This window comes from Microtus ochrogaster, chromosome 2, assembly GCF_000317375.1.
Source record: "Microtus ochrogaster isolate Prairie Vole_2 chromosome 2, MicOch1.0, whole genome shotgun sequence".
Taxonomy (NCBI): domain Eukaryota; kingdom Metazoa; phylum Chordata; class Mammalia; order Rodentia; family Cricetidae; genus Microtus; species Microtus ochrogaster.
Window position 1 is genome coordinate 90,666,887 of NC_022010.1, and position 15,864 is coordinate 90,682,750.

General features: G+C 35.1%; 2 protein-coding genes across 3 annotated transcripts; both read left to right on the top strand.

Annotated features, from left to right (window-relative positions):
• Window positions 1–951: 951 nt before the first annotated feature.
• On the top strand, window positions 952–1,923 carry LOC101991317 (olfactory receptor 187-like). The gene has a single exon (XM_005345267.3). The coding sequence runs from the start codon at window positions 994–996 to the stop codon at window positions 1,921–1,923; it is 930 nt and encodes a 309-aa protein (XP_005345324.1). The 5' UTR covers window positions 952–993.
• Window positions 1,924–8,936: 7,013 nt separating this feature from the next.
• On the top strand, window positions 8,937–11,581 carry LOC101991599 (olfactory receptor 187-like). Of its 2 annotated transcripts, XM_013352891.1 has the most exons (2): window positions 8,937–8,945; window positions 10,664–11,581. In XM_013352891.1, exons 1-2 carry the CDS (start codon window positions 8,937–8,939, stop codon window positions 11,579–11,581), a joined length of 927 nt encoding a protein of 308 aa, XP_013208345.1. The 2 variants fall into 2 exon arrangements, with proteins under 2 accessions (XP_013208345.1, XP_005345325.1); XM_005345268.1 differs by lacking the exon at window positions 8,937–8,945 and having other exon boundaries at window positions 10,652–11,581.
• Window positions 11,582–15,864: the final 4,283 nt, after the last annotated feature.

Below are 15,864 nucleotides of genomic sequence, written 5' to 3' on the forward strand. Positions count from 1 at the left end.
ATGTAAACAATAGAGAAATGTTTATCAATTACTGAATATCTGTAGTTACATCTCTCAATATATTTTTTCTTTGGAGGTAACAAGGCTTACTATGAAAAGTTAATTTGATTAAGAGCATCTTGATAGGGGCAATATGGCCTTTGTCTGTCCTGGCCACCTTTAGGCCTGTAATCAAACTGGGAAGGATTGCCAAGTCATATTCTAAGAACAAAATCTAGCCAGCACTATGGTCAATGCAGTGCAAAGTCAGCCTTCAAAGGCCATAAAGGGAAGCAGGCATTTTATAAATTTATTCTATTTTATTTATTTAATTTTTTTCATTTACTTTACAACCTGACTGCAGTTCTCCCAATTTATTTTTGAATATATGTTCATAGACAGCTCTGATATAAAATCTGCTTTGGAAGCTTCTGTATAGAATAAGGAGCTACCTATACTGTTGAATCTCTTTCCCCTCCCAGAACCCCACTTTGTTGTTACTATATGATTAACTAAAATTAATTTTGAGATATTTCCTCCTGCCATTATCAATTATGTATTTATTTCATCAAGGAAATATGTGCTAATTGACTGGAATCATAAAATTTAGCATACTTTATAATTAATAATTTCTGCAATAATTTACAATAAATTTAATAATTTATAATCTTTGTAATGGCAGTAAGTCTATGATGCAGGCACTGAATTTTCCTACCCAACCAATTGATCGTCCACAAATTTCATAAATTTTTAGAAGTATCATGGTATTGTTAAATCTATTAAAAAATTCACATATTAAAATTTATATTAATGAATTGAAATTATTTCTTAAATTTTAGGAATAATTTCCATTTATTATATTCAAACTGAACAAAAGGCCATTCTGACAAATATTTGGCTGTATTTCAAATCCATTAGAAAAATTTACTTTCCATTAGAAAAATTTACTTAACAAGTCTTTAGTGAATACTATTTGAAATTTGCTGCCTTTTTGCAGGGACATCCAGTGAAGACATGGGAACAGGGAATGCAACAGTGCTGACACAGTTTGTTCTCACAGGACTCACTCATCTGCCACAGTGGAAAATCCCCCTCTTCCTGCTGTTCCTGGTGATCTATCTCATCACCATTGTGGGGAACCTTGGTCTCATCACTCTCATCTGGAACGACCCTGACCTTCACATCCCCATGTACCGATTTCTAGGGAGTTTAGCATTTGTGGATACCTGGTTATCATCCACTGTGACACCAAAAATGCTTCTCACCTTCATAGCTAAGAGTAAACTGATCTCTCTTTCTGAATGCATGATACAGTTTTTTTCATTTGTAATGTGTGCAACCATGGAATGTTTTCTTTTGGCAGCAATGGCCTATGATCGTTATGCAGCCATATGCAAGCCTTTACTCTACCCAATGATCATGACAAACAGACTGTGTGTACATCTGCTAGTCTTGACCTTTGTAACTGGAATCCTTCATGCTTCAATTCATGAAGGCATGTTATTCAGATTAACCTTCTGTAATTCCAACATAATACATCACTTTTACTGTGATGTTATGCCACTGCTAAAGATTTCCTGTACTGACCCTTCTCTTAATTACCTAATTGTTTTTATTTTTTCTGGGTCAATACAAGTATTTACTATTTCAACTATTTTAGGCTCTTACACACTTGTTCTATGTACAGTCTTAAAAAAGAAATCTGCCAGAGGCATAAAGAAAGCCTTTTCCACCTGTGGGGCCCATCTCTTATCTGTGTCTTTATACTATGGCTCTCTTCTCTTCATGTATCTGCTTCCTGCATCTCAAAAAGGGCAAGATGAAGACATGATGGACTCTGTATTCTATACTGTCATAATCCCTGTGATGAATCCAATTATCTACAGTCTGAGAAACAAGCAAATCAAAGATTCACTGTCAAAATTCTTAAAGAGAAATGTTTAGGTTCCATGTTACTATCTGTTGTCTATTTATCAAAATATCACAAGCTTATATTGTCTTAATATAGCTGTATTTTGTTCATAATCTAAAATATTTTCCAGTTGCACCTGTTCTAGGATTTTAATGAATTAATCTGTAAAGGTATATTTCTCTCTAATATATTTTGTGTATTTTCAATCATGCAAAGACATAATCAAGTATTATATTATGATAAAATAAATGTAACAACACATCAAACTGGTTTTCATGTTCTTCATTGTGACTTCAGCTGATATAGCAGAGTAGGCCCTTGGAAAAAGACTTCAATGTGATTTGTTTTTCAGGTTGGAAGCTCATATCACATTTATCTGGGTTGAAATAGAGTTTTGTATTTAAATAACAGACAGGAGTGTCTAGCATATGACTAGGAACTTGAAATATTAATAATATAGTAAGAATCTTATTTATTACTTGTATGTTACTAATTTATTAACTTGGCTATTTAAAATGATTCATTGATTTTCTTTCTTTGTGAACATTTACACACATATTTTTTTCATTCTACTTTTTAAATTATTGTCAAAATTATCTTCTTCTTTATAAAAGGAAGAAAAACCATTACAATTTAGGAATAAATTAACAATCACTGTGTACTAGGTAGTTTTATTTTTCAAAAGAAATCAGAGACACTTAGAAAGAGGAAGGCTCATTTGCAGGATTTCTACCATCTGGTTGGCCTTTGGGGACATTTTCCTGACTGATGATTGATGTGGAAGTATCCAACTCATATGACAATGCTTCCCATACATAGATGATTAAGGGCTATATAAGAAAGTAAACTGAGATGCTATGGAAAGGAGGAGTGTTAGCAGAACCCTCCATGGTCTTGGCTTCAGTACCTGCCTTTGCTTCACTTGACGATGAACTATAACCTGTACATTGAAATAAATAATTTCCTTCACAAACTTCTTTTGATCATGGACTTGATCACTGGAAAGATAATGGCAGCTCAGACACATAGGGATAAAAATCAGCTTGGATCATGCCCTATTAACGCAGATTGCTGCTGAACACGTATTCAAGAGTGACTTTAATGACTATCATTGATTTATTTTATTTGCTGATTGACTCTCTTAAAAAAGTCTTTAAATGTTTATTAGGAATTAAAAGTAAAAAAAAAAGCTTGTGAAAGCACAACCTAACTTGCTCTACTTTGATAGTTTCTAATTCAGCAATGTTAATAAAATTGGTTTGAAACCACACTTAGAAAATTACTGCTCAAAAATAATGTTTTGCAAAAAATCTATATAAAATAAATATGTGTAAGTCAAAGTAAAGTTTCCACATATTTTCATTAATTATTTAAATTTGAATAAGAGAATATTAAGATTTATATGATCTGCTTTTACTTTCCCATGCTTGGTGAGCTATATCAGTATTCAATGTAGCATCTATGTCAAAGTATTTGAAGCAGGTGTTTGCTAACTTTCTGGGTATAGTGATGACAGTGACAATCGTTAGCTAGATCCATGGTATTATTTAAGTATAGCTAGCATGAGGAGTTTATATTAATTATAAAAATATTATTTATCAAATGAGTCAATTTTGGTCTATAGTTTTTATAATTTATGTATAAGACATCCATTTGGTTGAAATATATTATCTTTACTTCATTTTTAATGTTCAAAATGTGTGAGATTTATTTGAAGACACTAATTTGCAATTATAATTATATGTATCTTTTTATCAAAGAAAAGAGAATTATATCAAATATAAAATGAGTGCAGCATGGTTACAAATTTGAATACGAACTTCATATAAAAATGAACTTATAAGATTCATATTTCCTATGCACTTCATAGATACAAGCAAAGCCCATGCTTAACTCAAAGTCTAGATAGGATTATATCCAATGGTATTACATAGTCTGAATATGAAGGCCTGGAATTAGGAAGGGAAGGCCAATAAGTCAAATGGGTGAATAATGAACTCAACCTTTCTCTAAGTTTCTTTTTACTGAGGTACTCAGTTGACATAATGATGTCTCTATATATTTTGAGGTATAATAAATTATTTATTCCAACAATTCAAATATGCAGCACACTTAACAAAGAAATCCCCTGATGGATTCATCTAGAAATTATGGTTTACTTATTACCCTAGGTCCTATTCAAATGGACAAAGAAAATTGCCTGTTCTGCCTACACACTCTTAACTACTACATTCTGAGGACTCCACATTTTTGGGACAGACCCCATTTCCTCTAGTTCTGGCACAGACCATCTCAATGTTTCTTGCTAGCTCTCTCCCTTCTTCTCAGTATTTCTTCCTAGTCTTCTCCAGTACACTACCTACTTACTTGCAAAAATACATCCTAAAAGGGCAATGCAGCTACCACATTTTGATGTAGGTGGGTCTTCTGTCTATATGTTACTTTCATTGGCCAAATAAAGAGACTTCCTTGGCCTTTGATAGGACAGCAGCTTAGATATGCGGAGTAGACAGAACAGAATGCTGGGAAGAAGGCAATGAGGCAGACGCCATAGCTCTCCTCTCCAAGACAGACGCAGGTTAGGATCTTTCCCAGAAAGCCACCACCTCGTAGTGCTACAGAGATTACTAAATATGGGTTAAAGCAAGATGTAAGAATTAGCCAGTAAGAAGCTGGAACTAATAGGCCAGGCAGTATTTAAATGAATACAATTAGTGTGTTGTTATTTTGGGTGTTAAGCTAGCTGTGTGGGACAAAAAGCAGGCCTGTTCGCCTCACCACTACAACATTTGCCCAGTGTACATGAAGGACAACCCAAAGAAAAGAACACCCACCCAACAAAGGCAAAAAATAGTTATTAACATGAAGAAATGTCCCAAACATCATATCAGAGTCTTATATCCCAGAATAAAAATACAAATGTCAATAGATAAGACAATATGCCTCCACCAGAACCAAGTAACTATATTACAGTAAGTCCTAAGAAAGGCACTGTAGCTGAAAAACTTCACAATTCAAACTATTAATATGCTCAATGACCTTAATGAAGATATGAGTAAATCCCTGAATACACAAAGACACAGTTGAATGAAATAATGAAAAGATATCCACATATAAAAGTATAAGTAGAATCACTAAAGAAAGTACAACTTAAATAAAACAAGCATTGAAAATTTTAGAAAATCTAATAGAAATTCCAGAGGTAAACCTCACCAACAAATTAGAAGACATGGAATAGAGAACCTCAGGTGTTGAAGACAAGGTATAAGAAATGAATATTCAAAGAAAATGTTAAACTAATCAATCAAACAAACAAACAATAACAACAATCAATCGAGACACAAAACTTCTAGGTAATTTGTTATACTCTGTAAAGATAAAGTCTACAAATAAGAATAGGGATAGTAGAAGGGAATGAAACCCAAATTAAAGGTATGCAAAATAATTTTAACAAAATTATTAAAGAAAGTTTTTCTAACTTGAAGAAGGAGGTGCCTAGCAAGGTAAAAGAAGCAGACAGAACACTAAATAGACAGAAGCAGAAAAAAATTTCCTATGACATATAATAATCAAATTGCTAAATATATGGTAAAAAAAGAACAGATATTGAAGGCAGCAAGAAAAAAAGATTACATCATATATAAAGGCAAGGCTCTTGGAATAATACCTTAGTTCTCAGTGGTGACTCTATAAGACACAAGAGCTTGTATGGATGTTCTATAAACTCTGACAGAAAACAATTGCTCACCCAACTACTTTATGCAGCAAAACTATCAATCACAATCTAGAGAGAAAGACAAAAACCAAATTTAAACAATTTATAGTTTCCAATTTAGTCCTACAAATGAACTAGAAGAAAAACTTTAGTCAGAAGTGGTGAACTACATCCAAGAATATAATAGAAAGGAATAATCCCAGATGAGTAAATTGAAAAGGAGAGGGAAAAATTCATATGCCCAAACTAAAGTAGTAGGATTTAATAAATATTACTCACTGATAACTCTAAATGGTCTCAACTGCTCAATAAAAAAGACATAGACAGATTAGTTGAAAAAGCAGTAGGATCAAAACCCAGTGCCATTTTCCTTGGCTTATCAGCAGCCCTCATTGTCCGCCATGTTGAGAGAGTCCAGTTTTATCCCATGCTTTTTCACTCCCAGTCCAGCTGGCCTTGGTGAGCTCCCAATAGATCAGTCCCATCGTATCAGTGGGTGGGTGCACCCCTCGCGGTCCTGACTTCCTTGCTCATGTTCTCCCTCCTGCTCCTCATTGGGACCTTGGGAGCTCAGTCTGGTGTTCCAATGTGGGTCTCTGTCTCTTTCATCACCAGGTGAAGGTTCTATGGTGATATGCAAGATACTCATTAGTATGGCTATAGGATTGGGCCATTTTAGGCTCTCTCTCCTCAGCTGCCTAAGGACCTAGCTGGGGACATCTCTCTGGACCCCTGGGAACCCCACTAGAGTCAAGACTCTTTCCAATCCTAAAATGGTTCCCTTAACTAGGATATATACTTCCCTGCTCCCATATCCACCCTTCCTTTATCCCAACCATCCCATTCCCCCAAGCTCTCCCCATCCTCCCCTTCTCACTTTTCTCTCCCCATCTCCCCTTTTCCCCCATCCCACCCCACCCCCCAGTTCCCAATGGTTTTGATCTTACTGCATGTTCTGGCTTTGTAGAAGCCTAGCCTGTTTGGATGCTCACCTTCCTAGACCTGGATGGAGGGGGGAGGACCTTTGACTTCCCACAGGGCAGGGAACCCTGACTGCTCTTTGGACTGGAGAGGGAGGGAGAGGGGATGGGATGGGGAGTGGGGGGAGGGGGAGGGAAAAGGGAGTCAGGGAGGAGGCAGAATTTTTTAATAAAAAATATTAGAAAAAAATAAAATAAAACACTCAAATTCAGAAAAAAGAAGAAGAAAAAGCAGGATCCACATTTCTACTGCATCCAAGAATCACACACCTCATCATCATGGATCCAGGAAACAAGCAGGAGCAGAAACTTTAATATTTGATGAAATACATTTTAAACCAAAACTAATTAGAATAAATTAAGAAGGACATTATCCACTCATCAAGAGAAAAATCCACTGTGAGGATATTTCAATCCTAAACATTTATGCACTAATTCTAGAGCACTTAAATTTTAAAAAGGAACACAAATTCAATTAAATGATATACTGATCCTCTCGCCATGATAGTGTGAGGTTTCAGTATCTCACTTTGGTCAATAGGTTGGCTATTCAGACAAAAATTAGACAGAGGAAATTTTAAAGTCAAACAATGTCAGAAATCATATGGACCTAACAAATAGCTACAGAACATTTTATTCAAACAGGAAAGGATATATTTTTTCCTCAGAATCTTATGAAACTATGTAAAACTGATCACAAATTTGGACACAATCTAAGTCTCAACATATATAAAAAATTGAAATAGTACCTTGCATCCTGTCTGACCTAAACGGATTAAAACTGGATATGAAGAACAATAAAATGTGTGCAAAATCATGTAAACTGAAAACCTGACTATTCAATGAAAAATGGGTCAAGAAAGAAATCAAATAATAATTAAAAACCTTTAGAATTGAAAGAAAATTAAAAAAAACAACATACTCAAACATTCGAGACACAATGAAGGTAATTTGTTTTTTAATTGTTTATATTGCATTATACATTTTTATCCACTCCTGTCCCTTCCTCCCCTCTCCTCTTCTACCCACCCCTGTGACCCTTATGCTCCCAATTTACAATATTAGGAGATATTGTCAGTTTCTCCTTCCTATTTAGATCCATGTATGTCTTTCTTGGGGGTCCTCTCTGTGTTTGTCAATTGTAGGCTGGTTTTTATTTGCTATATGTCTAAAAGCCACTTATGTGTGAGTACATATTTTATTTTCCTTTCTGGGTTTGAATTACCTCACTCAATATGTTTTTTTCTAGATCCATCCAAGAAGCAAGTTTATAATGCCAAGTGCCTACATTATAAAAAATGACAGGAGAATCCCATTAGAAACACAATGGATCTCTTGTGTGGTGGCAGGCATAATAGTTGGTCTGGAATAGACAATAGAGAAAGATGTTGGATATATGGTTGGATAGAGTAGTTGGATATGGAAAAGTTACCTGTGGGTTGTGGCAGATAGAGTAGGTCCAGGTTAGACACTGGAGAAGACTGTGGGATGTGTGGCTGTATGAGTACACTGGTAATAAGAAGGGACCTAGGAGTGGTGGCATGTAGGAAAAGTTCATACTAGACTATGGGGTGTAGAAGGGAGTGGCCAGACTAGGCTGGGGTATTGAATGAGATCCAGACTAGATTTGTGCTCTGGGGAGAAGCACGGAGAGAAGTTCAGTGAGACTCACTTTTATCAGTCTGGGTCCTTGAGAAGAAATCGTGAGGTCTCTAAAATTGATTTTCAATATTTAATATTCAATTCTCTTCGAACATTGGAAATTTATGATATTTAACCATGTGATACTCTTTGGGACTAATTTGGGCATTTCACAGGGGTTCAGATCTATGGTGGCCAATAGAGCAGCCTTATCTAGTTCTCTAGAGAACATTTAGCCCAAATGGGAATTTCAGTTCTCTAATCAATCCTCTTCTAGAAAGACCTTGCAGGGGTATAATCTGATTCTTATATATTTTGAGTTTGAATAGTTAAACTTCCAGAATGAATCACTGTGAGAATTGCTACACATATTATTGCCTTTTTGCACCTGCTCTGGTGTGTTCTTTTATGATTTAGATAGCGCCACACAATTTAAGTATCTCAAGGATTTCTTGCAAGATATGTGTAAGTGAGAAATAAGTTCAATAATATCCACCATGTGTTCCATAGATGTTCAAGAATAGTTTTTATTCTATTACAATGTTATACTTGGCTTTGGATTTCTACATAGCTTGATACAAATGAAAATAAGAGGAAAAGATTATGAATATTTTTAACAACATCACTAAATAAAAGTAAGTAAAATAGCTTGAATTGTTTTCTTTAATGGTGGTTTTTAAGATCTTGCCATAATGACTTTTAAAATATTATGAAGCTAGTATTTTAATCAATTTCTCCACGGTCTGTGACTCCATAGTGTGTGATTTGTGAAGCAACAGGAACATGTTGTCATGTTCTGGAGGGTTCCAAGAGATTTGGGCATAGACTGTTTGCGGGGAAGGGGGAGTCTATGTGACTATACTCAAAAAGGAGATTTTCATCTGCAAGCATGAGGTGTCTGTTTGGGATGTTGTGCCCTCCCTACTGTAGAGTAACTCCATTAATCTTTCTTTTCCAGATGTATGCTTTTTGTACTTGTCTTTCCTGTGCTTTTTTTCACATAACGTACATTCCTTCTGCTTATAATCTCCCCTTGTTTATAATTAGTGGAAAAGCTCTCTACAGGTAATAGATTATAACAGCCTATGTATGAGTGCTTGATAAATGCCTATTGTCCTCCACACTTCTTAGACTACAGCAGTCCTATACCATGTAGCCACCTATTTCCCCTATTACTTCTATTTTCCTACATCGGCTCTATAATGTGCAGGAAACTGTTTTCACCAAAGCCATTAAAATTCTCCATTTCAACATGCAGGGATCTATATTCAGTTGTACTTCACCTTTTCCCTTCCATTACCTTTTCTTTCTTGGTGATCACAACCTTAAACTATCTGGTTATTTTTTTTTTTTTGCCCAAAGTATATTTGTATATTTCATTGGAGTGGCATAGGTTCATGGTTGCAACAAGAAATATTTCTTTGGAAATGAGATTGGCACTAAGATAGAAAATCTTGTTGAGGGTAGAGTAAGTCATTGCAGAAAAAGGAAATCAATAAGTGCAGCTCCCCTGTACATAATAAAAACACAGACTGATTTATCTAATTTCTCAAACTCAAATTAAAGATCTGATACAAAGCTCACAAAGAGGTTTGGATTTTTTGTTTCCATTGAACATCTAGTTAGCATGCTATAGTTAACTTCTTAGTAGTAGGTCTATATTAAGAATTCTTTGTGATTGACCATTCTGTTCTCTAATTATCTCCAGTGTCCTACCACATATATATTTAATTTCATGTAATCTAAAGTCATTTTGGTATGTTTTAAAAGGTAAACTATTAGACTCTTTTTATACTAATACATAAACTTTTTCTACAGTTTTATTTCACACAAATGTTGCAGAAAATTTTGGAATATAACCTGATTTGGAAGTTTCTGAATACAGTAAGGACTTTCTAATATTGTTGCTTTCAGGCCCACACCGCCTAAAACTTATTTCTTTCTACTACTGTACACTAACTTCAGAATTAATTTTGTGGCATTTTGCTAGCTAGTACCTATGTTTAACTTTCACCTGAATATTAGGCACCTTCTTCCAGTTGGTTGAGGCTATTCATTTTAATCTAAGATGTAGTTCAGGTGCTTAAAAATCTTTTCTCTTGGCTCATAATCTGCACCTTAAATACAATTTTTTTATCAAAACAAATGAGATTTCTACACATTTTCTGAGTGTTTAAAGCTTCTGGTTGTCCTTTGTCATTTGCTGGTACATTCAGATTTAAGATTTGGATAATGAGCTTTCATTGTTCTAAAATATCAAGGATAGTTTCCATCTATCAAGATAACATTGGATAAAATAAAAGGGCGTTCTTATAAGTACATGGCTACATCAAAGTTCCAACACACAGAAATTTACTCTACAATTTCATACTGAATACTGTGTTACTTTTAATAACTTTCATTCCAGGGACATAAAGAGAAGACATGGGAACAGAGAATGCAACAGTGCTGACACAGTTTGTTCTCACAGGACTCACACACCTGCCACAGTGGGAAATCCCCCTCTTCCTGCTGTTCCTGGTGATCTATCTCATCACCATTGTGGGGAACCTTGGTCTCATCACTCTCATCTGGAATGACCCTGACCTTCACATCCCCATGTACCGGTTTCTAGGGAGTTTAGCATTTGTGGATACCTGGTTGTCATCCACAGTAACACCAAAGATGCTATTTGACTTTTTTGCCAAGAGTAAACTGATTTCTCTCTCAGAATGTATGACACAGTTTTTTTCCTTTGGAATCAGTGCAACCACAGAATGTTTTCTCTTGGCAGCAATGGCCTATGATCGCTACATAGCCATATGCAAACCTTTACACTACCCAGTGATCATGACAAACAGACTCTGTGTACGTCTGATAACACTGTCCTTTGTTGGTGGGTTTATACATGTTTTGCTTCATGAAAGTTTTTTATTCAGACTAACTTTCTGTAATTCCAACATAATACATCACTTTTACTGTGATGTTATGCCACTATTGAAGATTTCCTGTACTGACCCTTCTCTCAATTACTTAATGCTTTTTATTTTCTCTGGATCAATTCAGGTATTTAGTATTTTGACTATTCTTGTCTCGTATACACTTGTTTTGTTTTCAATCTTAAAGCAGAAATCTCTCAAAGGCATAAAGAAAGCCTTTTCCACATGTGGAGCCCATCTCTTGTCTGTGTCTTTATACTATGGCTCTTTACTTTTTATGTATGTTCGTCCTGCATCTTCACAAGTAGATGATCAAGATATGATGGACTCTATATTTTACACTGTTGTAATTCCTGTGCTAAATCCAATTATCTACAGTTTAAGAAATAATCAAGTAAAAAATTCGCTAGTGAAATTCTTAAAGAGAAATGCTTAGGCATCATATTATCTTTCATTGTATTCTTATTAAAACACTATAAAATTATAAGTCTTCATGTTTCTAAATTTTGTTTTTCCTTCTAAAATATTTGGCAGTTATCAATACTAGAATGTTTTTTTGCTGGCTTTTGTATATTTGAATGTATGGGGTATATGTGTATGGTGTATGCACATTTATGTGCATAGTTACAGTTGACCATATACACACATGGGAAGGCCAAAGGAGTTCACCTGACATCCTGCCTATAGCCTTACTTTTTAAAAAGAGATCTTTTCCTATAGCTAAGTTTGCATCCTGCCAAACCCAACAATTATTTCAACATCTCACATCACTGATTACAGAGATATGTGCAGACATGTCTTCTCAACACTGAAATATGCAGCTCTCTTTTCCACTGACATTTGCATGCTATGTTGTGTGGGATGCAAACACAGTTATTCATCTCATGCAGCAAGAGCTCTTACCTACTGAGCACATTCCTGTTTCCTGGAGCTAGCATTTAAAATAGACTTGGATATATACCCATTTCCATAAAAATATTTGAAATCAATTTTAAATCAAGTAAAAAAATTAATAAAATGTTCTAGCATAATAAATTAAGCAAAGTAGAAACTAAGTTTAAACATCTTAATAGCAGGTTGGTATTTTATTCACTATGACACCATAAATACATTATGTGTTGTAGTAGTTTAATTCCTGTGTAAAGGACACAAATATGATACCATTTATAGTATGATGACTCATATCCCACTTATATGTGATGAGGAAGTGCCATGTTTCAGTAAGAAGACACAAATTTTCAGAATATTGCTAGAAATTTGAACAGATCTTTCATTAAGTTTAGTTGGGAAATGATGACTTTCATTTCTTATAGCAATTCTTCCTGCAATTTCCACAGAGAAGCAAAAGATACAGGAGTGTAGGAGCAATATTTATGAAAATGGATAGACTGTCAAATGTTGCTCTGTTCTCAGAGTGGTGTATGCTTTAGATCAATATCTAGGCTGCCTCTGAGACTCTCTCTTGCTCTCTGTATTTTACCACCACCTAGAAGCTTCACCAAATAAAGAAGCTAGCAGTTTTTATGAAAGAATTAAGTTGGGGAGTTTTATCGAGAAAATGTACTAATCAAGGGAAGGTTTCAATAGCCTAAATTTTATAACAGTGAAGGGATTTGGGTTAAAAATCTGGTTGTCTAAGAGTTACTAGAGTATATAGTTGAGGAAAACATGGTTTAAGTGCACATTACTTAAGACCAAACAGTTAAAAAAGTTGTGAATGTTCCTACTACCTTACCTGCTGACTTTTTGGAATAGTTGGAAAACAGAGCAAAAAGTGAGCTTTACAATTTAATCACAGAAATGGAAATTGGGGAGAATGGAGATAAACACAGAAGAATGCAGAAATGAGGAAAAGGGGAATTGAAAAATATAAGTAATCTGAGAGAGGAAATAGAAAGGGGGGCTGCTTAGGGATGAGGGAAGAAGGAAGTGGGTAAAATAATAATACAGATACCCTAAAAATCCACAAAGAATCATATATTATTAACTATTTAACAAAAGACCTATAATATTCACACACACACACACACACACAGAGTCTACAATGAACTTTCTCATCGAGTGATGATGCTCCATCTAAGAGCCGAAAGGAATCTAACAAAAATCCCAAAGTCAGACATGAGAACCCCTTTTCAGAGCTTTTGGCCATAACTAAAAGACTCCCAAAACATATAGCCTATTGCTATTACCCTTGATGAACCCTGAGAGATACAATGTAAGTCAGTCATGCTTTAGATACCATATGCTTCAAAAACATGACCCAAGTACCTGAGATGAAAGTGATCTGAATGCCTTTTGCCCAAAAAATAACTTTCAATGTACCAGAAGATACCATTAAAGCTTTCAAAGAAGAAGAGTAACCAGAAGTTCTACTTAGCTGTGATGACTGTGAACCATATCAACAACGAGCATTGCATGATCATGCTAAGGGTGCAGCAACGGCACTCATGATTTGGTGGTTACAAATAGCTCTTTAGTTGGGCTTAAGATCTGCTCAAGAAGAGGACAATATAGTTAACTACTCAGTGCTAGGAAAGTTGTAGTTATTGGAGGATAATCACTAATTTACTAAACCATCACAGCCCCTAAAAATAATCTATAAACATTTGTCCTTATGCACACAAATATGTGTAGTCTTCACACATTACCAAGGAAACGTCTTTTTTTTTAATAGGCAAAGATCACTACAAAAAACAACAGCTAACCAAAATGTAGAGTTCTAGAGCCTAATACCGATGGATATATCTGCAAAACACTTCAATATATAAGGCTTATGAAACATTTCAGAAGATGGCATGGAAGGACTGCAAGAGCCAGAACAGGGCTTTTGCTGGCTGTGTTTTCAAGTCAAACCACAAACTACACCTATAAAGATTCACAAACATGACTGACCAAAAGTGAGCTGAACAAGGATGACACCAAACAATAAACATGTCAAAATGAGTGAGAAAAGACTATGAGGCCTCGACTTCATGCAAAGAACTATAGATAGATGCGTAAAGCTGGGACTAGGAGAGGTGTTCCTTCTCATGCTCATTCAGTGTTAATGGTTGGTCCTGAAAACATATACAAGTAACATTATATAGACAAACAAGGTTATATTGGGCTAGTACATGCACATACAAATACATGTATGTATGTAGTAATTATTAATTAAAAAGAGGCTATAAATTTGAAGGACAAGGAGGAGCATGTGGGAGGATTATAGATATGGAAGAAAGAAAATTATTTAAATCACAGTCTAAAAGAATTTGAGCTTTATGCTTAGGATTTCCTTGATCACAGTCTATGGCTTGCAAAGCCAGGTTTGTCTATGGAAAATAATATGTCTATAATAGTATACAGAGATATACTTACATCACAAATAAACTATAAATATGCATCAGCATATTTATATACTTTCATATGTGTGCATAATATAGTAGTAATGACAATCTAGTCTTGCCACTAGAAGCCTTAGCTGGCTAAAAAGATGGCCAGTTCAGACTCTGGCCAGTTTCTTAATTGCTAAGAATCCTCACTAGGATAACCCCTCTTAGAGTTTTCACCACACTAGGTTTCCACCCCTCAATTCTTCCCAATTCCAGTGGGTATCTCTGGGTACTCTTGGCCTGACCCTTCACATGATCCCTCACACTCCAGTCCCCAGATCTCCCTGTTCATCTACAAAATTTATTCCATTTCTCCTTCCAGAGTAAGTTCATATATTCTTCCTAGAGCTTTCCTCTTTGACTAACTTCTCTGGGTCTGTGAATTTTAGTTTGACTTATAGGAGTATGTGTTCAATTTTGGAGAAAATTCCCTGAGGAGCTGAGAGGGTATATTCTTTGTGTTTGTGTGGAATGTTTTGAAAATATCTCTAGGTTCATTTGGTTTATAACATCAGTTGTCTTCAGCATTTCTTTGCTTAGTTTTTGTCTGAATGACCTGTGCATTGGTTAGAGTGGAATATTAAAGTTTCACACTAATAGTGTGTGAGGGTAAATATGTATTTTAAAATGTTTTGCTTCTTTTTACAAAAGTGGGTGCCCTTGTGCTTGGAACATAGATATTAAGAACTATAATATCATCTTGGTGAATTATTCCTTTGATGATTATGTAGTGTTCTTCCCATTTCTTTTGAATAAATTTTGATTTGAAGACTTTGCTATTAGATATTATAATGGATACATCAGCTTGCTTGCAATATCTTTTTTCCAACCTTTTAACTCAAGGTAATGTCTTGAGTTATTCTCATATGCATCAGAACATTGGACCCTGTTTTACCATCCATTATTTTTATCTGTGTCTTTTTGTTGTGAAGTAGAAAAAATGGGTGACTTGACAGTCAAAGATAGTTCTTGAAGAAGGCAGGTTTGAAGATCACCTATCAGAAGCTAAGCCCATGGTTGTTGAGATAGCTATGGGCAGGGTGAAACTGGAGGGTATGGAGAGATGTATAGGAAAGGGAAGCAGAATAGAATAAATTTATTCCAAAAGTTGAAAAAAGGTGATAGAATCTGTTTGACTATGTGGATTGTATGTATTTTACATATGCAAATTATTCCTCATTGAGTAAGTAGAGCTTTGTATATTTAAAGAGAAAGAAGAAAGGGAAGGAGGAAAGAAGAAAGGAGAGAGGAAGAAAGGAATGAAGGAACAGGAGAGAGTGAAAAAGACAAAAAGGGAAGAGGCAGGAGAATCAAAGATAAGGCAAGAGACACAGAGAGGAGAGGAGAG

Coding starts and splice junctions, on each gene's coding strand:
- LOC101991317 (XM_005345267.3), top strand. CDS start 994: ATGGGAACAGGGAATGCAACAGTGCTGACACAGTTTGTTCTCACAGGA.
- LOC101991599 (XM_005345268.1), top strand. CDS start 10,652: ATGGGAACAGAGAATGCAACAGTGCTGACACAGTTTGTTCTCACAGGA.